Source organism: Astyanax mexicanus, chromosome 20 (genome assembly GCF_023375975.1).
Source record: "Astyanax mexicanus isolate ESR-SI-001 chromosome 20, AstMex3_surface, whole genome shotgun sequence".
NCBI lineage: Eukaryota > Metazoa > Chordata > Actinopteri > Characiformes > Acestrorhamphidae > Astyanax > Astyanax mexicanus.
Window position 1 is genome coordinate 27,867,167 of NC_064427.1, and position 23,986 is coordinate 27,891,152.

The 23,986-nt window shown below is 37.7% G+C and overlaps 2 protein-coding genes across 3 annotated transcripts; one reads left to right on the plus strand and one right to left on the minus strand.

Moving 5' to 3' along the window:
• The first annotated feature begins 2,037 nt into the window (after positions 1–2,037).
• ppp2cb (protein phosphatase 2, catalytic subunit, beta isozyme) lies at positions 2,038–16,543 on the plus strand. The gene is made up of 7 exons (XM_007255251.4): positions 2,038–2,604; positions 11,449–11,658; positions 11,746–11,919; positions 12,075–12,164; positions 12,298–12,459; positions 14,937–15,055; positions 15,779–16,543. The coding sequence occupies exons 1-7, from the start codon at positions 2,503–2,505 to the stop codon at positions 15,849–15,851; spliced, it is 930 nt and encodes a 309-aa protein (XP_007255313.3). The 5' UTR covers positions 2,038–2,502; the 3' UTR covers positions 15,852–16,543.
• A 725-nt stretch (positions 16,544–17,268) lies between these two features.
• ubxn8 (UBX domain protein 8) lies at positions 17,269–23,480 on the minus strand. 2 transcript variants are annotated; one of them, XM_007255249.4, is made up of 8 exons: positions 23,361–23,480; positions 23,029–23,151; positions 22,841–22,917; positions 22,100–22,225; positions 19,591–19,719; positions 18,708–18,749; positions 18,515–18,589; positions 17,269–18,401 (listed from the first exon to the last, which is right to left on the minus strand). In XM_007255249.4, the coding sequence occupies exons 1-8, from the start codon at positions 23,443–23,445 to the stop codon at positions 18,231–18,233; spliced, it is 828 nt and encodes a 275-aa protein (XP_007255311.3). In that variant the 5' UTR covers positions 23,446–23,480; the 3' UTR covers positions 17,269–18,230. The 2 variants fall into 2 exon arrangements, with proteins under 2 accessions (XP_007255311.3, XP_049324598.1); XM_049468641.1 differs by lacking the exon at positions 23,029–23,151.
• Between the last annotated feature and the right edge of the window lie 506 nt (positions 23,481–23,986).

Genomic DNA, 23,986 nt, shown 5'->3' on the forward strand with positions numbered 1-23,986 from the left:
TCCGATGCACATATTTGCAGGAAATAAACGGAAAAAACGACAAATAGTAACACAAAAGCACCATTTAACGGACCCGGAGCGGCCGCTGCGTGTTAACGCGCCGCCATCTGCCTAAAAATATCGATAAAGTGATATATCCTCTTGAGACCCAGCGTCCTCACATGAGGACATTACATTTTAGCTTCTCTACACCATTATACTTAATTCTTTAGCTTCAAATGGAGACACCACCTGTACTGTCTAGTGGTCACATGACAACATTATAGTTAAGTGATTGAAAACAAGGTGGGAATCCCAGTCAAAAGTTTCTACAGCCAGTCCAGACGGAAACATGGGACAGGTAAAATAATCTCATAGAATTTTATATTTGAAACTATGTAGGATATGTGAAGAATATTAGTTGTCTAATTCTGTGAAACTGACATCAATTAATAATTCTTTGGTATTTTATCCTCTTTAGTAACACAGATGCCATGAAGTAAATTGTCGTGCGATAAATCTCAACAGTACAACAAAATCACAGTATTGTGATATCAATGCTATCATGGGAAATGTATTGTGATAATATTGTGTCACGAGATGCTTTATGATACTTTTTTTATTAGTTTATTTTCGATTTCTATGTTTCTTTCATTTTCTCCCCAATTTACACAGCCAGTTATTCAACCCCCCTCCTTTTGAACTGCCGCTGATACAGCATTGCTGAGTCGCATCACAGCGCGTGATTTTATGGAGTTGCTGTACATCTAATTTGGATTGAATTAAATATCCAAATAATAATAATAATTTTAGCAGAAAATCTCTATTAAAGAGGAGAATTCCCACTTAAGAGTCTCTTCTGCGTTTGTCCAGCCACTAGAGGGCGCTCCCGAGTGAGTCCAAAATGAATGGGTCTATATGGAGCCTTTAAACAAAATCGTAGTTTATACATGGTTTTAATTTTTATACTGCAAATTGTACTCATTTCTTTAACACAGAGCAATATCAGATGTATCGCAGACACAATTTTAAAAGCTTTTAAACTTTAGGTATAAGCGCTTTAAACTTAGTGCTCCTCTGTCTGTAACCTGTAAACTCCCATCAGCATCAGCTCAGCTCAGTCAGCTCACAGTAGCAGTAATGCTAGCGTCTTTACTGCCTAAAACCTGTATACTGTAGAGAAACTGCAACATACAGGTACGTTTTCTTCAACGTATTAGCGAAAGGGTTTATTCTGCATTCTAAAATTAAAAGTGTATTCCGGGTAAAACGTTAATAACTATTTTTAATCTGAGTTTTTAGCCGATTAGCTCCATAGACCTCTATTCATTGAGGACTCACTCGCGGGCTCCCTCTAGCGGTTAGCAGGCAGTTTCTGGTATAAAAGTGGCGATATGGAGTGGGTAGACTCTGCTCTCAGCTCTCAGTGTAAAAACAGCAGACGTACAGCTCTGGAAAAAATTGAGACCACTATAGTTTCTGAATAAGTTTCTCTGATTTTGCTATTTATAGGTATATGTTTGAGTAAAATAAACATTGCTGTTTTATTCTATAAACTACGGACAACATGCCAAATAAAAACATTGTCATTTAAAGCATTTATTTGCAGAAAATGAGAAATGGCTGAAATAACAAAAAAGGTGCAGAGTTTTTAGACCTTAGATAATGCAAAAAAACAACACACACAAGTTCATATTCATAATGTAAAAAAACAACACACACAAGTTCATATTCATAATGTTTAAAGAGTTTAAAAAAATCTACATTTGATGGAATAATACTGTTTTTTATCACAGATTTCATGCAGCTTAGCATGCTCCTTTACGCCACTTCCATCTTCCTTTTGATTATATTCCAGAGGTTTTCAATTTGTTAGAATCAAAGAAACTCATCATTTTTAAACGGTGTCTCATTTTTTTCCAGAGCTGTATGTGAATTACGTAAAGCTGAAGAGCAGGGCCAGTTCGGTCCGCTGGTCCGCGGGAGGGCGGTACCGGGTTTATCCCGCGGGCTCAGCCGGAGCGACGCGCATCCTCCGCGAATGCCTTTGCGATGACGCCGATATGAGGCAAACGCAGAGCGGCCATTACACAGCGAGTTTCCCAGGGAAGGTCGGGAGGGAGAGAGCGGGGGAGCCACTGAAATAGATCCGCCACACCGCGCCGCAGGTCCCGCCGAGCCGCCCTCCATCAGCACGCGTACAGACGGGAGAACGCGCGGAGTCGCCTGTTTTAGAGCCGCGGTCTCCCCGCTTTCGACGGGTTCAGCTAGATAAAGTGTCCGGGGTAAAGCAGCCCTCGGTCGGCTAAGCTAAGCCGAGCTAAGCGGCCGCCCGCACCGCTGAGCCTAAATCCAGCCGGCTGGTCGCTAGGTTAGCTAGCGAGCTAAAGAGCTAAACGACGCCAGCAGGAGCACACAGCCGGTTCTGAGGGGGGTTTCAACGGGTACCGGATTACACAGACCTCCGCTCAGCCCCAGAAACCATAGCTAGAGGCCCGTACTGCGCTCCAGGACGCGCCGAGGATGGATGATAAAGCCTTTACTAAAGAATTAGACCAGTGGGTCGAACAGCTGAACGAGTGTAAGCAGCTCACCGAGAACCAAGTGCGGACCCTCTGCGAGAAGGTAAAGCGGCTAACGGCTAATTGTAGCTTAGCCTACCCAGCTTAGCGCTATAGCTAATCTGTTAGCGGGGTGTTTTAATTTTACCGCTAAATATAGAAATAAAACAACATTCCCGACAGTAATAATAATAATGATCATAATAACAACGTGTTTTTCTTAATTAAGTTAAATGTTTATTACAGTCTATACTAATGTGATACTAGTTTAAGTTGTTTTGAGGTTCTAAGTCGTTATTTTGAGATGCTAGGTTAACTTAAAACGTGAGATACTATTTGAGAAGATTGTTTTATTCGGAATTTACAAATTAAAGTAAAGCCTTTTATATAGCTTATGTACACTCAAATGTATTACATCAAAATAATGACTTAAGAGTATGAAAATAATTACGTATTATCTTAAAATAAGGACAGTATCTCAAAACAATGACATATCTCTGGATATATGTATTATCTCGGAAATGAGTATCCCAAAATAAAGTTTTTTTTTTTTAATTCAGAATAATGGCTCAGTTTCTCTAAAAAAGGACCTATCCTAAAAACAAGGATATAGTATCTTAAAATGATAGTATCTTAAAATAATGACGTAGTATCTAAAAATGGTATCCTATACTAATGACGTAGTATCTCAGTAATGAGAGTATCCCAAAATAATGGCCTTTTAGTTCAGAATAATTACTTAGTTTCTCTAAAAAAACAATAATCTAGTATCTTAAAATGATATTTTAAAATAATCTTGTAGCATCTTAAAATGTTGGTGTAGTATCTTAAATAATGTAGTATTTCTATCTTAATATAATAATATGAATAACATAGTAATCTTGAGTAATGACGTGGTATCTTCGTAATGTGTCCCAAATTAATGATCTTTTATTTCAGAGTTATGACTTTTATTATCTAAATAAGGACATATCTTAGAAAATGATGTAGTATCTCAAGGTGATAGTATCTTAAAATAATGAGTCTCTTAAATTATGAAGTAGTATCTCAAAACAATGACATTGTATTGCATAATGATCCTTTAACTTTGACTTAGTTTCTCTAAATAAGGGCATATTGTCTAAAAAAAAAACAATAATATAAGCTCTTATGGTGATAGTATCTTAAAATAATTATCTAGTTTGTCAGTATTATGACTTCTTCAGATAATGATTGCATCAGAAATAATGACTTAGTATCTCAAAATAATGACGTAGCAAAAACTAGTCAGAACTATGACTAAGCAGTGAAACAATATATCTGAGAGCAGCAACATAACACACCTTCAGGTTTTCCAATATCATGAAGCCCTAGTTAACTTGCTGTATTTCAACCAGCAAGTATTTAGCTGGCTAAGGCAAATAAACAAGTTTTTTAGGTTTAAATTACAGCTATTAATTAACTAACTTGGAGTATTATTTATTTAGATACTTTTGTAGGTGTTTGTGTTAAACGTGAATTAAATAAGTTATGAAGTAAACTATAAAAAAGGGCAATTTAACTATATGTAAAGATAAATTAGAATAGAAATAGACCTGTTATAGGCCTGTCACAGTTATTGTGTTATTGATTTGGCAATTGTGCTATTCGTGGATCTAGCCACTGTGATTTTTGCTGACCTCAATATTGCCCGTTCTGTTTACTTAGCTACTGAGAAGGTGGTTTTGTTTTATTTAATTTAAGATAGTTAAGGGTTTTTATTATTGGCTAAATTGAAGAAATGTCTAAAAAATGTATTAATGATCTTAAATAGTCTTAAAATAATAGTGCCAATTATTGCCGTTATTTATGGGACAATATATCTATTGTCAAACATTGTTTGTTGTGACGGGACTAGGGTGAAGGGAATACTATAAAAAATACAACTAATACAGTTTGTGTATATGCAGTTGTGTAGCTACAGTAAAGTGTGTAATGAAGTCAGCTTTAAATGTACACTTTAAAGTGATATAATGATTGCGTTAGCTGTGATTCACTCAATACACAGTGAATGGCTCTCTTAATTCCTGATTGTGTAATGAATGAAGTCATTCCATCAGTTGAGAGTGAGTTGTTGCTGGACATGTCAAATTTCTGTACTCTCAGCTGGAACTGTCCAACTGGAACCAGCTGATCTAGTTAGTTGATAATTAGCTGCAATATTACATTTTATTGAGCTATTAAGTATGTTTTTGTCCAGTGTAGGCAGTTCTCACAGCTCGTACGTGTTAAAAAAAAACCTTAGTGAGCATATTTACAAAACTTGTTAGACTTTTTATTTTCCCCTTAAGTCACAAGTTTATTTTTTCCTCTTGTAACAGGAGCTAAACCATTTTATTGTGGTGTATAACACGTATACTAGGTTAGTCTGATTTAATAATTTGCTGTAAATTAAGAAAGTTAACTTCAGTCATATGCAGTATTAAACTTGTCTCAGCTGATTGACTATCTTTAGGGTCTGGTCAGTAGGGGTTTTACATTTTGAGTGATTCAGTCTTCTTATTTTAAACTTGAGTTTGTCAACAGTTAAATTTAAGCACCACTTATCACACATTAATATGACATCAGTCAAATCAGAGGAGATGACCATAATGAGGGTGATTCTTCCAACTATAGAAGAGGTCCAACAAAAACAAAGAAGCCTTGTTAAGAAAAGGGTGCAGCACCTATTGTCATAACACACATAAAGCTCTTTATTGAGGATAAAAACATGACGTCTCAGACCACATGCAAGACCTACTTTCATAACACGAAGGCCTTGTGATTTTGTGAGCAAGAACATAATGTTTTTAAATCCCAATGAACAATCCTATTAGTATTGATACTTTTGTCTTTCATTAGATTCTTAATTTAAAGAATATATTGTTGCTTCTACAAAAGTCAAGACACCCTTTAAATAGGATTGTGTACTCAGGGAAAATAACCCTGCTAGTATGTGAAATTCTTTTAGAGATGTATAATACCTAGCACTAATAACACTATCATATGTTTTGAATTGTGATAAGTTGGAATAGACTATACAATAGCGGCAGAAGTTTCACAATATTATTTAAATATTAAAATAGATAATTCTGTTAATCACCAAACCAATTAAACAAGACAAGTTAAATGCTTTTATACACACTATCTCTTCAGTATTCAGAGTAACATTGGGCCTAATTCTTAGACAGCTACAGTCCTCTCTGTTTGATGGAACATGGATGTTCTCAGTGCTCTTTAAGCAATAGTGGTATCTAAGGCTGGACAGTAATTTGATATCGATATATACTGTGATAAAAGTGTTTCAATAACTGTACATACATTATTTATAAGATCTGTCACTGACTAAACTTAATCGCAGGGTATTATGCAAAATAGTAAATTTAATATTTTATTAGTTTGTAGGTACAGGCAGCCTTTCCAGAGTTTTTTTTTTACTTTTATATTGTTTTGCCAATACCAGAATTAAATTCTGTCGGCCAACATTCTTGTTAATGTGAAAACAGTAGTCAAACTCAGATTTGGACCAAAATAACCACACAGAGACTAATTTAGAGCAGTTTGCTTGAGAATGTGATCTGACCTTAGTCTGACCCAACTATCAGCTGTTCCCACAAGTTTAAGCTAAATGGCTCCCAAAACCAGTTCAACCTGGTATCTTGCTTACATAATTCCTATAGCAATGAACTAATCCTCTTCCTGCTGCTGCTGCCTGTTAAACTTTACAGAAATATGCACTAATACAGAGCACTTATTTCTGTATTTACTTTATTGCTCTGCCTCAGAGAGGTTTGGGCCAGCCAATAAGTGCAGAGAATGTTCTCATGTGGTTTCCTTAACATTTTGGGGCCCTTGGATTAGAGACCGACCGATATGGGTTTTTCTAAGGCCGATGCCGATACCGATCATTAGTGGTCAGAGTCAGCCGATGGCCGATGTGACCTGCCGATTTTTAGGGCCGATATGCTATCGTATTATACTTATTTGGCATGCTTAAAATCATACTAGTAAGAGGAGGCACAACAGTTGTAAACTTCACACAATTTATTGAAAATAAGGTTAGCATTTTATAGTGACTTTAATGTTACTATATCACTATATGTTAATAAAAAAAATATTAATTTTATTTAGATTGTATTATCCATAACATTTTATTTTATTCATTATATAACATATGTTCTATATACACTATATATTCATGTTTATAGTAGAAATATTATGTTGGCTATTATATAAAATTTACTGTAGGGGCCTACTAATTAACAAATGTATGACTTGTTGCAGTCTGTTAGTCTATTAATTATTCATTTTAATATGTTTAACAGAGTGCAAGAAGACTTCCATAATGTGACAACTTTAGATAGTTACTCCAAAACGGCAAAGCTCATTTCTTCTTCAACTCCATGCAGTTGAAAACGAATGGACATGGGAGGACAATGTTATAAAATGTTCACATTAGGGCTGCAGCTATTATTTTACAAAAATGGGTGACGTTTAAATTAAGAATAAAATTATAAATAATGCAAAAACAGACAGGTGCTGTAATTTAAATATAGCTTTATCTGTTTTTTTTTTTCTTCTTCAAATGAGCTCCTTAGCCAGAGAAACGCGTCTCATCAGCTGTACTGGAGGTTCGGTGCGTGAGCGGAAAATGAGTTGAGAAAGCTGAAGAGCGCGGACTTTATAGGTTCAGGATAAAATGAGCTTTTATCAGAAAAGTCTGGAGGGGGTTCTAAAGTAGAACCCGACAAAACAGAAAATTCTGCTCATCGTTTCATTTAATATCTAACAGCGCAAACCGCTTTAAACGGGTGAGTTTTACAGCAGAACAGCAGGAGGCGGCATGATTTAATGTCTGTTTGTAGTGAAGTAAAAAGAGATGTTTTATTTTAACTCCATTATTTTAGAAACTATTTGTTTTATTAATTCGTTTACAATAAAGCTTATTTATATACAGTGTTGGGAGTAACGGCGTTAAAACTAACGCCGTTACTAACGCCGTTACTTTTTTCAGTAACGAGTAATCTAACTAATTACTATGACTGTAACTATAACGCCGTTACCATTTCCGACACCCCGTTACTGCACGTTACTTTAGCAGCTCTATGAACTTTTTTTTTTTATTTCGCTTTGCCCTGGTTAACCCCTCCTCTGTCCGGTGAACTTGAGCTTCTGGCCGCTGTGCCTGTGGTTTGGCGTGGTGAAGTGAGGCACAATTGTGACGATTTGCGTGCTCTAATCAATTCAGTGATTGCCGTGGACAACCCAAGTTCCGAATTAAGGATGTTAAGCTCTTTTTAGCTGCTCCGGTTTTTGTGGTGCTGCTGCTTTCTATTTTAGAGCTTAGATTCTCTGCCCGAATCCCACCTGACCTGAGGACCGACCCGAAATCAGGCTCCTATTTTTATTTTATATAAAGCTCTGGTGTGATAATCACAATGTTGCTAAGTAACCAATTATTATTGTTCACTAAAGCGAACGAAATAGCGAAAATTGAAAGTGAAAAACATTTGTGTTAACTGAATCTAATAAAAACGGTAAGTAAAAGGAAAAACATAACTATCTCGAACTGTATTTTGTGTTTATAAAACTAACTAAAACGAACTGAAATTACTGATAGAATACCCTCATTTTTGTGTTTAATTTATTTATAAGCGCTGTTGTACAGCGGAGTTGTACAGCGGGACTTGTTGTGCCGAGCGCGCGGCACTCGTGGTCCGTTAGTTCTTGTGTAAAGCGCTCGCGCTAGCAAGCCCACCCTAAAATGAACAGAAAAAATAAAAACAAAATAAAATTAAACTATAATAAAAATGAAAACTGTAATCACGTAGCTCTGGGCGCATGTGAACGCCTCCGCGTTTGACTTGCAGCATTGTGTGTAGCTGTTCTTAAAAATCATTTAAATTAAATAATAGTTCTATGCTTCTATGTTACAGTGTTAATTAACATAATTCTGATTATATTTCGCTCATTCAATCAGCCCGAAAACAGACAGTTTATGGGGCGGATCGGGTCGGGCTCATAATGACAGTTTATGGTTCGGGCTTGGGCAGAATGTGCACGGGCTCCGGCTGGGTCGGATTTTTTGGACATGATCTAAGCTCTATTCTCTTTTGGTGAAGCTGTTATATTAATACCATTTTAACGGGCATTAAATTGTTGTTTTTGTCCATTATTTTGTTTTATATATACATATTTCTTTTGAGTGTGGCTTGGTTTGTTAAATTTCATCCCCAGACGCGTTTTTCCGCTTTTTTCAGTATTACAAGTTTTAGTAATTTTCTTTGGTTGTGTGGAGAATTTCGTTTTATTTTTTTGAAATTCGTTAGATTATATTTTTGTCAACATTTTGGGTTTATTTTCGTTTGTTATTTTTTGTTATTTTTCTAATAATAATAGTAAATGCATAATTGATTTCCTTTTTTTGACGGGCGAATAATAAAAAGTAACGCGATAGTTACTTTTACTGGTAACGTGCCCAACACTGTTTATATATAAGGAGAAGTACAGTCCTCTAATAATCCTGACTAACCAGTAATTATTATTTCAGCGCAGCTGATGCTGCGAATATCCTTAAACAGTTTTAGTCCTGCCCTTTTTCATTTCGTCTAAAATAATTTAAATACTGAAAATATCAAGTGTTAATTTGATTTTATTTACTTAGATTTTCGTTTCTGAAGAAGAGACGTCAGTTATTTTATACTAGAGCTTATAGATAGGGCTTGCCTTGCATAGTCAGGGCGCATTCCAAATGCACTCCTGCCATCAACGCTAAGCATAGTTTCGTTTGGAGAGAAATGCTACAACACCGATGCAGTTGAAATTCTATTCTTTTTCAGTAAATGAAGCAACATCACAGATTACTAATCATGAGAGAAAATATAGACTTTGGGACACTGGATTGTAAAAATGGATGCCTTACCGTTGAAAGTCTTGCTCACTCTTGAAACCTTGCGCTGCGTTCCAAGTAGCTGCCCGCAGATGTGCCGGATTAAAATCGGCGCGGCCAAATAAGAAAATCGGCCGATGCCGATTGATAAAAAAATAACAAAAATCGGCCGATTAAATCGGCTGGCCGATCGATCGGTCGGCCTCTACCTTGGATTTTTTTTCCTTGTGTGAAAACAAACCAGAACAATAGGAAATAGCCTTAAGCTTTCAAAGGAAAACTAAATATAGGTGTGAAAATATGATATGTGATGTATATTGTCCAGCCCTAGCAGAACACGTTAGGAAAAGTCTATCCTGATAGTTTAATCATGATACTAAAATCCTCTGATGGAGCACTAAACCATCACTGCTCTAAGAATAAGATTAAAATTATGGTTGTTAATGGAATTATCTGTACAGTTGTGAGCATACTTGCTGAGCTTTAAAGCCATTTTGTGTACAAGCTCGTCAGCCTGTGTTTTAGTCGTGCTCAGAAACAGCAGTTCCATTTAATGTACTGTATTGTAGTGCTACTGTTAGGCCAGGCCTGCTGCTGTCTGTCACCTGCTCCAGAGGGCCTGTAATGTCCTGTTTACTACGTTAAATGAAAAGGAAAAGACAGTAATCTACATAGTCCCCCCGCTGTGCTGAGGAGGAATGGGACTGGAGAGAACAGGTCTCCATGGAAACATTGTCTCCATGGTGATCCGGGGGTAGCATTTACAGCTGATATTGATTTGATTTCCGAGTTTCTGTGGTCATTGGGGTTCAAGAGCAGACAGAAGGACGGACAGAGTTACCAACTTGCAGTGTTTGTTCTTTATCATTTAACTTGTTTTAAAGTGAACACATTCTATTAATGTAAAAAAACAGAACTGGGCCTGGAACTAAAAAAAAAACTGTTCTGGCTCCATTTTACAGGCAGAGGAAGGTTTGAATTGATCCTGTGTTCTGTATTCGTTTATAATTGTGTTGCAGAGAAAATTAGCTGTTTTTTGGGGAGAGCAGCTGAAAAGTTTCTTTTCTCTACAGAGATGCATGTATGCACATTCAGAAACATAATTTACCAAACATTAGCAAAAACAAAAAATAACACTGTGCCAGATAATGAGGTTAAAACATTAAGTTTGTCTCTGGTAGACAGTTTGTTTGCTTGTTGTCCCATACATTTGTGTAATTCTGGTACCATTTGGCCTTTTGTACTCCCTACTTTTTCATATAGAAGCATAATTGTTATTGAACCACTCTGCACACAAGCTTATTTTATGCTTTTCGTCCAGTTTAGTTAAAACCACAGCCACTTGTACATTATAGGACAGATTATTGCTTATATTTTTTCGCAGAACTGTACATAAGAAGACCACTTGATTTTTCCAAATTGAAAACCTCTGGAATATAATCAAGAGGAAGATGGATGATCACAAGCCATCAAACCAAGCTGAACTGCTTGAATCTTTGCACCAGTAGTAAAGGCATAAAGTAATCCAAAAGCAGTGTGTAAGACTGGTGGAGGAGAACATGCCAAGATGCATGAAAACTGATTTATAAACCAGTTTTTAAAAAGTTTTTATTTTCCCATGCAATTAACATGCTTTACACCACCTTTTTAAAAGTAAATAGATTTTAACAATCTTTTCCTCAAGTTTGTGGTTGACAAACGTCTCACCCCATTTACCTAATGTTACTTGTGTAATTGGATTATGTCTCCTAAAGTCTCATTCAACAACGTTAACACCAGTAAAAATGGCATGTGTTTACAATTTCTTGATGCTAAATTATCTTCAGAATACAATTCAGACATATCAAGTTAAACAGAAGAACAGAGCATTTAAGAATCTAACTCTACATCTTATCAATCATTATTTTCATGCGTAAAGGGAGGATAAAATGTACTATTTATTGTTATTATTATTTAATATCCTCACAGTATGTTTCGGCACAGTATGATGGACTAACAATGTTTTATTTTCTGTTTATTCAGGCTAAAGAGATCCTGACTAAGGAGTCCAATGTACAGGAGGTGCGCTGCCCCGTCACAGTATGTGGCGATGTGCACGGGCAGTTCCACGACCTCATGGAGCTGTTCAGAATTGGAGGAAAGTCGCCCGACACCAACTATCTGTTTATGGGCGACTACGTAGACAGAGGCTACTACTCGGTGGAAACGGTCACACTTCTTGTTGCGCTAAAGGTGAAGAAATTGGAATATTGCCGTAAATTTTCATCTATGCGCTTTGCCCAGCATCTGCTAAGTTATCTATCTATTTTATGTTATCAGGTCCGTTTTCCAGAACGCATAACGATATTGCGCGGAAACCACGAGAGCAGACAGATTACACAGGTTTATGGATTCTATGACGAGTGCTTGAGGAAATATGGCAATGCAAATGTCTGGAAATATTTCACTGACCTCTTCGACTACCTACCCCTCACAGCTCTGGTTGATGGACAGGTGAGCACAAGAGCCATTTTATTAATGTGGAAATTTTCGCTTTTGGAACTTCAACCAAATTCAATAAGGTTCATTTTAAGCAGTGTCTGGCTTTTATTAACGGCGGAGTAAGCATAAATTTAGAACTTCTTCTTTTTTTCCCCTTTTTTCTTCAGATCTTCTGTCTGCATGGTGGGTTGTCTCCATCGATAGACACATTGGATCACATTCGTGCTTTAGATCGTCTCCAGGAGGTGCCACATGAGGTTGGTGCAAGCACTGGTGAAATGACTGGGTCATGTTTTGACAATAAACAATTCATGAAAAGCTGTAATTAAGCCATTGTTTTGGGGAAAATTATGCCCTTTTCAACTTCCAACATTTGTTTTTCTGTTTCAGGGCCCAATGTGTGATCTGCTGTGGTCAGACCCTGATGACCGCGGAGGCTGGGGCATCTCTCCCAGGGGTGCTGGATACACCTTTGGCCAAGACATTTCTGAAACTTTTAACCATGCCAATGGTCTTACCCTGGTCTCCCGTGCCCATCAACTTGTTATGGAGGTAAAACAGATTAGCATTCAGTTTTATATTTAGGTTCCTGTTAGGAGCCTGTTTACACCTGCCAGTAATGTGAGATTTTGGTGACTCACTTACGTCAGGATTTTACTTGAGAGAAGAAAACAAAAGCACCCTCAAGACGCATTGTAATTTGTCCTATGATTGGCTCACTCAAACCACAGTTGGAGGTGATGAGAAATGGATCTCATCCACATTAACACAAGTGTATACAAAATGTGTATTCTGTGGTTTGTATTGTCAGTCAATTTTTGTGGATCTTTGCTTCTCATTCCCTCTTCCTCTGTATCTGTCACGCTCAGTCTATGATGGTGGGAGAATTTGTATGTGGTTATGCTATGCTTTTAATTTAAGAACAAAGTTAAAGGGTGAGTTCCCTGCAGTTAAGGTACTCTGTCTGAGTACCTAAACTGAGTACTGAGTGAGTAATGTAAACATCCATTTTTCCTTTGCATTCATACGCTTTTGGAGCAGGACAGTGTTTGGATGATAAACTGTTGTGTACTGGAACTACAAGTCATATATTTACGTTATTTATATTTATGGAATTTAGCTGACTCTCTTATCCAAAGCAATGATCAGTGTAATGTTGGGAGTTTTTTTTATTTTTTTTATAAATAGTTTTTATTTCTAATTTTTCCCCATTTTCTCCCCAGTTTACACGTCCAATTACCCAACCCACTCATTAAGACTCCCCAGTCACCGCTTCTTTTCGAGCTGCTGCTGATGCAGCATTGCCGAGCAGTTCGGCTCGGTTCCGGTACATCAGCTCACAGACGCCCTGTGCTGTGGACATCACCCTAGGAGTGATGTGGGGAGAGAGCGCCATCTACCCACCCAGAGGGAGCAGGGCCAATTGTGCTCCCTCTGAGCGCCGGCAACTTGATGGCAAAGCTGCATGAGTGGGGGTTCGAACCGGCGACCTCCCGCTCATAGTGGCAGTGCTTGATGGCTAGATGGCTGGACCACTCTGTGCCCATTTTAGGAAACTTGACCAAGGACCAAGGTGTAGTAAAACATAGTCACCTAGACCTGGAATTAAACCCCAACCTCCCACATGATGGCTCACTGGCAGACGGTGGTATTATCCACTGCACCACACCAACCACTAGTTATATATGCATTGGTGTGCTTTTTATGTGATGACTTATAACCAGATCTCATCTGCTCTCACTGGGAAGTCAGTTAATGATAAGTGTAAACCAAACCCAAAAGTGCAAAGCAAATGCAGATGCTATGTGAACAGGGTCTTAGACATGGGGCCCATTTACACCTGGCATTACATAAGTTTTTTTTTTTTTTTTGTATCCAATGATTCACTTTCTGGATTGTGTCCTAATAATAATTTTAGTCACATGCATCTATACTTGGTAGTTGAATGCATCTCTTGTTAGTCAGATTAAAATTTAATTTGTGTGGAACAGAATATGCAAATCTGATTACTGCATGCTAGTTACTGCTGGTTGTACTGGAAAAAGTGTAGCTGTTGAATGTGTCTTGGAAAGATGGATGCATTTACACTGCTGTAAAATCACATGACTCACATACGTCTTAGATCGCCTACTGGAGTGGTTTAAGTGATTGCATTTGTATCTCTCTTTTTAAAATTTTTCTTGGATGCGCTTGGGTCCGTTTACACTTGCTTTTTAATGTGGGTTGGTCTTATTCGGATATATTTGTGATGTTAAGGGTGTCTTCACACTTGCTTAAATAAATGAATGCACCAAGGACCAAGCCTGGGCTTGCTTGGAGGAGAGGAGCTCTGTTTAGAAGAACTTTTTCGGAACTGTGGATCAATTGTGCAGTCCTACGCCACTTTTCTGTGTGTAGTTTCATAATCTCTTCTGCTGGATAATATCCCTCGAGCGCTTTTGGGGAGCTTGATGTTCCACCGTGAAGCTCCTCCCAACAAGCAGCTGTTCACTTATGAGAAGATTATTATCTATGAAGGGTGCCGCAAGATGAGCGTTCATACTGTTGGTTAACACACTCTCTCTGCTCCTGTCCTATTGAAGTGTGGATTTATTAGATATTAAGTATTGTTAACTGATAGAAATGGAGGTGACACAAAAACTTGAAGTGTCATATTACAAATTTAACCAATCGCACAAGCTTCCACGTGGACCTGAGCTTGGATAGCTTCAAACAAACCCCAGACCTCTGATTTCAGGAGGACATGGGATCGGTACTCCCAGGCTAAAAAAAGCAGCTTTCACTCTTGACCAAATGTACCGAACCCACAGAGCAAGCAAACCTGGATCTGGGGGAAAAATGCTAGTGTCAAAACCCCCTAATGTGCATGAAGTCACATGATGTACATGGGATCTAAAAGTTGGGTTAAAATAATCATGACATTCTAATAAGAGAGAGAAGCTTAATATAGTGTTGAAGCTGGCCAATTAAAATGTACAAGTGCTTGTTCTAACAGCTGAACATTTTTCTTTTTTTTCACCCCCTTTTAGGGATACAACTGGTGTCACGATAGAAATGTTGTCACCATATTCAGTGCGCCAAACTACTGCTATCGCTGTGGCAACCAGGCTGCCATAATGGAACTGGATGATACTCTTAAATATTCCTTGTAAGTATCGTATTAATTATTGATGGACATTCTGCTGCATGTTATTTGTGATCAATCAATAGTCTAGACTTCATAGTGACTTTTAAAGATCAAAAATGCTCATGGCTTTTAAAATATTGATCATGATCTAAAAGTAAATATGAAGCTGCTTCTAGCATGCCTGTGGATCAGTTTTAGAATTTCGATTCTATGCCCAAATCTGACCTGACCTGAGGCCCAACCCGAACTCTGGCTCAAGAAAATAATCTTTAACCGAAAAGTCATTCAGGCATTATTCTTGTAGCCTAATTCACCAATATTTATAATCTTTTGGAGATCGGATCTTCATAAATGTTTTTTCTTAAATAATGGGTCGACTTCAGTGTTGCAGTGTTAAATAACATAATTCTGAACAGATTTCGCTCATTCAAACTGCCAGAAAATGTTTTTTAAAAGCAAATTTTAATTATCTACTTACTCAAAAAATGTCAGGTTTAATTCAGGCTTGGGCTCAAAATGACAGTTTATAAGGCGTCGCGCTCGGCAGAACATGCACGGGCTCGGGCCAGGCTGGATATTTTGGGCTCGATCTAAGCTTTAATCTGTTAGCTGTTTAGCTGTCCCTGATTGGGGCCTTTCGAGTATTTACTTATTAAACAGACTAATGTTGACATGAAAATAGCTGTTGATGTGTGCAGATGTGGACTCTGAACCTTGTTCTCACCGTTCTCTCTGTTCTTTCAGCCTTCAGTTTGATCCTGCACCTCGGCGCGGAGAGCCTCACGTCACCCGCCGCACCCCCGATTACTTCTTATAAACACGCACTGGCCTGACGTAGGAACACGACCTCTAAAGTAAACACCACCACAATGCGGCAGATCCTGACATGTATACATTTTCATCCCACCGCGTGTGTGTGTGTATATATACGGGGATGTGTCATGACATGACATGAAAGCACTAACATGGACCAAAATGTGCCATACAAGCATTTAATGCAGAATTACAAATTGCCCTGTGTCTCAGTACTGCTACAGTGTCCCGTTTAGCCTATAGTGCAATTGCCTGCTGTATACTATGGATAGTAATGTTCTCTTTGTTCTTGAATTGTACATTACTCTGAGCAAAACAAAAAAAGTGATCTTTAGCTTTTCTCCCCTTCGGTATCACTGGACAAAAACGATGTACTTTAAGTTGGCGATGCCCGGCATGTGACATAAGGTAACATTTTATACAAGTGCACAAGCTTACATCCTTTCCTGTCTTCACCAAAAAAGAAACACTATGCTATTCTATTGGGAATGAATGCTTAATCTGAGGGAGAAGCCTCTTCCTTTTTGGGAGTGTATGCTTTCATGTATATGAAGCCCTATCTTAACTCAAACTCTGTTCCCCCTTTGTCTAATCTTACCATTTTTGTGTTTACTGTCTTTTCTGTGTATTTGTCATGAAGTGATTGCCTCTTCTTTGGTGTATTTGAACTAATAAAGTACTTTTAATCGCAAGCTACTTAAGATTTGTGTGATTTTTTTTTTATGGCTATTGACCTGCCCTTTGTACTTCGTTTTTTTTTTTGTCAAAATAGATATTGAGAAGTTTTTGATGTGATCCACAGAGTTGAGATAAGGTCACACTGAAGGATGAAACCAAATCAAATGTATTTATGAAGCGCTTTTTACAGCTGATATCAAGGCAGTAAAGCCTCTGGTAGCAAGACTGATACAATACCCAAAATATAAAACCCCTTTAAAAAAAACTCCATCAAAGCTGGAGGAAGAAGCTTTTTATGGATCCAAGGCTCACAAGGGAGAAGTAAGAGTGGAGTTCTCACATCTGCTCTTTTTTAGACCTGTTAAAATCTGAGTGGCTCGTTTTCACCCTTCCTATGATTCATTACCACAGGTGCGAATACAATAATTGCAGTAAGAGCATGCAGACTAAACACCACATCTAGAACCTTGAAATTATTTGTTCCCAGTCTGGTCCCAGACAAATTCACCACGTGGTGAGGACATCCACGATTTGACCCAACTACAATCTTGATCTTAACTGTTCTTTTAGTTCAGTTTAATCTCGTACATTTTACAGATCATTTACCACACTAATGTGGACTAATGCCATTTCTACCATTGCTCCATATTAAACTACAGAAACTTGCACTAATCCAGAACACAGTCTTAATTTAATTACTCTCTTGCTCCCGCTCCAGAAAGCTCTGACCAATAAGCAGAAAGAACGTTCCAATGTGGTTTTATTGTGATGTGTTTTGATGCACTTGTTTTTTTCACAATGTGATACCTAAAATGTGCTTTGTGATTAATTCTAAAAATACAGAAAAAAACACACATTTACCTTTTTTTTTTTAACTAGACAACTGTATGAATATTGTATTTATAAGAAAAAGGTCTTTTTGGACCTCTAGTGTTTCATCTGCTACCATTTTAAAGCTCTCATGCACCTGTACATTAAACATTAATACCACATGAGGGAGCCAAACACTAAGAGTGACTCAGAGAGACAGTCATGCTGAGCCAGGATGAGTCTGCTAGTTTATACCGGTATTACTCAGGATTAATTTAGGATTGGTAGGAGCAGCTAATTTACAGTGATGCTGATTTAACCATTTGAAACTGTCCTACTTAATATGCAATCATAACATTCACCCATATTTCCAATTTTGGCAAGATAAGCGAGGATAAATCAATCAATTCACTCATCTATATATGCATAGATTAAAAAAAAAATTTTTTTTAATAGGAGGGCAAAATGTTATTTTTATTACCTGTAAATGAATTAATAGTTTCTCTGATTTTGCTACTTATAGGTATATGTTTGAGTAAAATCAACATTTATTTATTCTATAAACTACAGACAACATTTCTCCCAAATTGCAAATATTGTCATTTAGAGCATTTTTTTTTTGCAGAAAATAAAAAATGGCTGAAATAACAAAAAAAGCAGAGCTTTCAGACCTCAAAATAATGCAAAGAAAAGAAGTTCATATTCATAAAGTTCTAAAAGCATAGAAATCAATGTTCAGACAAACACAGGCTTATTATATTATAATTAATAGAATAACAATTATAAGAGTAAAAAATCAAACATAATAAAAAAAAACCCTGTGAAATCCAGGAATTCCTAAATTATCTTCTTTTAAGTCCATTCAGAAGACTCTATAAAATAGTATCAGGTTGTATCAGGGTTCATCAGGGTCCATTTCCCCCACATTAAGAGCGGTGTCCATAACAATCCCAGCATCCTCCATGCTGAGGTCTGTGTGTGTGATGAGTGGTCTTCTAGGGAAGGAGGTGTACAAGCCATATATTGTGGGAGGATATCCAGACTTGTGCAGCCAGTCCAAAAGCACCTATAGATACACACACGCATACATATATACAAAAACATGACACATTTCCAGTTTTCTACTACTACTAAAACTACTAAACTTAAAAAATGTGTGAACTAAAAAATACAACTCACAGAAGAACTGCAGCTTCTGAGGAACCTTCTCTGTACCGTCCTTCCACCTGGAACTCTCAGTGCAATTCTCACAACCTGATCAGCAATATAGATATTTTTGTTAGATTGTTCGTTTTTTTTTTTAAATATGCAATCATACTATATTTTACATCTGACATTAAACAAAGCAAGAGTAGAAAACTAAGACACTCACCCCCTCAGCATTTTCAGAGGGCTCATCAGGTAAAATTATGATCTGAAATACATAAGGTGGGGAAGAGGGAAGGTAAAGAGATTTAGACCTTCTCAATGTTTAATCTATAATGATGATCCAGAGTAGATGTGTGTTATAGTATTGTATTCAATAATATCTTTATAATTTCTGGAAATTTTTATATGGTAATAATTGTGCTAACAGTGGTTTGAAAGTAGTTTATTTTGTATTTGTTAATTGTTTTTTAATTTATCTCTAGGCGTTTTGATTACGATTCAGTGGTCTGCGAAGCAATCATAAAACGATTATTGATTAATCTTGATGCATCTTTTTCTTCTACACAGGATTTTTTTCCCTTGTTGCATGACTACTTGTTACATTTAAAGTAATGTAAAGTATCTGTAACGATCCATAATAAATTCTGCTATTTAAACGCCATTTTGATATTATTTTTTATTTATTTGAAAATAAACAGTTTTTAATTAATCAAATGACTAATACAAAAATCTAGGATTAATGTTGTTAACCCTTTTATTAAAACCAGCTACAAGTGAAGCAGAAACACAAAGGTGAATATAATGTTATGGCTGACCAGTATAATGTATATACGCAGCTGGTTTTAATGTTGTGGCTGATCGGAGTTTGATCTGTGTATGAATAAAGTATTATCTGTTGAATCGATTCAAAATCGTCCACATGAGATGCATATAAGAATTAAAAAAAATTCTCACACATAGTTTGCAGTTTAAATGCAAGCAATAAATATTCTGCATTAAATTACGGTTATCTTACATTCTGTATTATGTTATTTTTTTCATAAGTTTCTGAAGTTCTGAAGTGCCGTTTTTTTTCTTACTCAATGAGATGTTTAAAAGCTTCTTACCCTTTTCTCTTTAGGGCGTTCTTTTTGAACAGGAGTTAGATGTGGTTTCTCGAGCTGCTTTCGTCTCCTTGCTGCTCTCTGGCTGGGAGTCTCATCCCCCTCTTCTGCATCTGCTTCAGTACCTCCCTCCTGCACCAGAATTAAAGATAGTTTAAAAACTCACTAGACTTACAAGCAGTGTGATGACCTAACAGCAACACTGTAAGAGCAGCAGGAATTCAGTTCAGTTCAGGATAGGTCTGTGGAGTCACTGAGAAAATACATACATAAGAAGAGGAAACTCTGAGAAATTGGGCTGCAGTTCTAGAGCTCTGATCTACACTAGAATGTAGAAGATCAGTTTTTGTCTTATGTAAAACAAACCCATATGTATGGCGTCACGTCAATGTCGAAAGTCAGGGGCGCAAAAATGTTGTGTATGTAAATTAACTTCTCGCAAATGTAAAGCTCGTGGGCAAACAAAGGTAATTGTGTGCGCACTGAACAAAAATATTGCTCTCGAGCTTCATTTTTGTCCTCCCGGGTGTTTATTTTCCTCTCGAATTAGCGCTATGCAAATTACCTGCGGCTATTGTTTTTGCTCGAGCGAGGCTTTTGCGCTCGAGTTTAGAAAGGGGTGGTTTTAACAGTTTGGGGGCGGGGTCAGGGTCGCCTCCCTCAGCGAACGCTATTGGCTGAAATCTCCAGGGTTTGTGACGGACCGCCTACATCCAAGAGCCGAAGGAGGAGGGCAGGAGATTTAGCTAGCTGGCTATGCTAACATCCAAACAGCCTTTTTTCCGGCGCTGCTAGCCCAGGTTTAGTGCCAGGAGTGACCGGCTATCTCGTTCAGCACCGGTCGCTCCAGACGCTAAACGAGAGAGCAGGTGTTCTATCATTTCGGTCCCTCTGGGCACTAAACACGGGTTACCAGCGCCGGAGAGGCAGTCGCTGAAAGAGACTGCCGGTCACTCCGGGCACTAATCTGGGCAGACAGTGCCGGAGGGCCGGTCGCTCCGGGCGCTGAATGAGAGAGCCGGTCTCCGGCGCTAACGGGTTGTTAGGACTGTAGCATAGCCAGCTAGCTCTCCTGTCGTCCTTCTTTCTCCGGCTGTTGGAGGTAGACGGTCCGTCACAAACCCAGCGCGCACACAATTCCCTTTTTTGCTCGCGAGCTTCACATTGGCGCTCACACACGCAAAATGTTAAAACACGATGGTTAATTTTTTCCACCTGGTATTTTTGTGCCCCTGACTTTTGACATTGATGTGACGCCATACATATGACTCTAAATGTGTTGGATGAACATGTAGGCTGCGTCCAGAAACCCCAAAAGTGTCTCCTTTTTCCTACCGATCCTCCTCCTCTCCTCCGTGACCCGGAAACTGATTTCGTGACGCCATCTTGCCGCCTGTCCGAATACCGTAGAAGACGAAAGAAGCCGCTTAAAATCCACCTAGTAAGCTTCCAACGGAGGTTACATCAGTGTATCCTACTCCGGAAGACTTTTAAGGATTTTCCAATGACATCACTGCATCCACACCCACAGAGTACGCGAAAATGGGGAAGGCAACGCCCAAATATACGTCATAAACATATTAATTAACTAGGTTCTTTATCTAATTAAACAGCCAGTAAAGCAGTAATATAATTTATAGTTTAGATAAACCGTATGCTCAGTAAAACTATATTTATGACCCTATGTGTATCATGTTATACATATAAAATTCATATTATTTATAATATATATATATAATTTTAATTAATTCATTTATTTACTTATTTATTTTAACTTAGGGACTGATGAGGAAACTGAATCCCTCATAAGGCTGAGGTCAGACAGGGCTGCCAGAGTCACTGGTCAGAGATGCGGCCAAAAATGCGGCTGGGAGTAAACAGGATTTTATTGGAATATCTGAATTTTTAGCTGTGTGTGATAGTAATGTTCTGAAACGTGCTGAAAGTGAGCGTTGTGATTGGCTCAGTTCAACGGTAGTCAACATCCTATCTAAAAGGGATCAGCTGTCCCATTTGCCCAATTACAGCTCCTTCCCTCCATTCCTCCTCCTCCTCTCCTCTCCTCGATTCCTCCACCTCCTTCCCGGGTAGGAGAGGAGGAGTAGGAAAGGAGGAGTAGGAGAGGAGGAGTAGCAAAAGTTTCTGGACGCAGCCGTAATGTTATTAAAGTAGATTTAACAAACAAAAACTACATTCAACTATGTTTTTATCACAAGTCATCAACTGATGATACAAATTACACCTATCATAATACATCTATTTAAGCATTTTTCGCTTTTCATTCTCCTTCTAACCAGAAATTTGGTTACTATCAAATAGTAATCTGCATATTTTAATTATTTATTTTAATAATATATGCTTATTGTGGGAAATAACCCTGTTTATGAATCACTATTAGAATATACTAGACGAGGAGGAGGCAGAAAAGTGGAATATATAGTAAAGTAATTGTAAGAAAGGAGTATGTGGTCTTAAATATATTACAGAATGCATATACAGAAATGTGTCTTACCCCTCCGAGAGCAGTACCCTGGCTAAGCTTCCATGTCTGTCCAGTCATGTGATAGAAGTCTTCCTCTTTCTTCCTGCGCGCTGCTTCCCCCCGAGGCTTCAGCACAGATTCATGATAAGCACTGGACTAATTTTTTTTAGGGGGAATACAAAATCACGTTTATGTAAAGATGCAGAGGTATTTTAAACACTACAGTCATAAAACTTTAAAACCAAGTCTAACTGAGTGATGAAAAACCTGACTTTTTTCATAATAAAGACATTTGCTAGCATAGGAGCTGCATCCAAGCCTTACATCACCAAACGCAATGCAGGCCAGTAAATACCTTTGGCAATATATATATATATATATATATATATATATATATATATATATATATATATATATATATATATATAGCACTTGTTAAAAGTTAAAATAAATTATTTAATGCGTTTTTTTTTACCTTATACTAGATTCTTCAAGATATATTCATCTTTAAGGACAGATCTGCACACTGCTTCAGCTAATCATAAATCACCTCAAATCACCATCTCAATGGATCAGGTTTTGGTCAGAGGATTGTAGAGGGCAAACAGTTTTTTTTTTACTGTTTCCTATGTAATTCCATATGTGTCCATTATTTTTTTAATAAAATAAATAAAGAAAGAAAAACACTGAATGAGAAGGTGAGACAGAACTTTTGACTGGTACTGTCTATTTATAAATTAATTATAGAACATGGTTAATTAACTGGTGTACCTTAACAACATGTTTCTGCTGCAGTTCTCTTCTGGCCTGCTCCTGTCTCTGCCTGCTGTTCTCTTCATCAACAGGACCTGCACACACACATCCCTGTTCAGTTAGTGCATGACAGTGCCTCACACTAGCCCTCCAAACTGAGCAAAATCAGCATGATTTTAAGGTGGAGTTCTGTTATAATAACCTACTCTCCAGTGGACTTTCAGGCAGCAGGTAAGTCTTCAGCTTGGGTAATAAGCAGGAGGCCATCCAGGCTGCCACAGCCAGCAGCAGCAGCCCCCGACCTGCCAGCTGTAGAGCAGCTCTTATGCCTGCAGACCACAGATAACTAAGTTATATAATACTATAAACCTTTCTCAATATTTATACATAAATTCATTTCAGTTAAACTACACACAGTGACTATCATAAACACCTACAACCTACAGCCTGTGGATAAACGTCAACGATATATAAACCTAAATAAAAATGAGCACCGGGGAGTAAAATATAGAATAGAAGAGTTCTTGACATAAATTACCTAGAATAGAGAACTTCCATGAGAAAATACAAAACACAGACGCAAACAAAACACCATACAACACAACATCTCTAGCTCCAGCCATTTCCACCAGCTAGCAGCACGTACTGCCCATTTCAAAATAAAAGTCCTTAATAAAACTAAATCTAAAAGTCACCTAATATTATTACACTTATTATGAATAATTATCCATATGGTCTTTTAAAACGGACTAGTGGTATTTAAATAAGTAGTATTTTTTATTAATATTTACCATAAAAGTAAATTATATTAACTAATTAAATAAATAATACTAATATTATATTACAAATAAATATGTAATAATAATTGTTTTAATAAGACTGCGGTCCTTCAACATCTGCAAGAAACTCATGTGGATGTTCTATCAGTCTGTGGTGGCCAGTGTCCTGTTCTACACCGTGGTGTGCTGGGGATGCAGCATATCAAAGAAGGACTCATCCAGGCTGGACAACTGATCAGGCGTGCTGTTTCTGTGGTCGGCATGAAGCTGGACTCCTTGGTGACGGTGGCAGAGAAGAGGACTATGGACAAACTGCTGAACATCATGGACAATGCCAGTCACCCTCTGCACACCGTCATCAGCAACCAGAAGAGCCTGTTCAGTG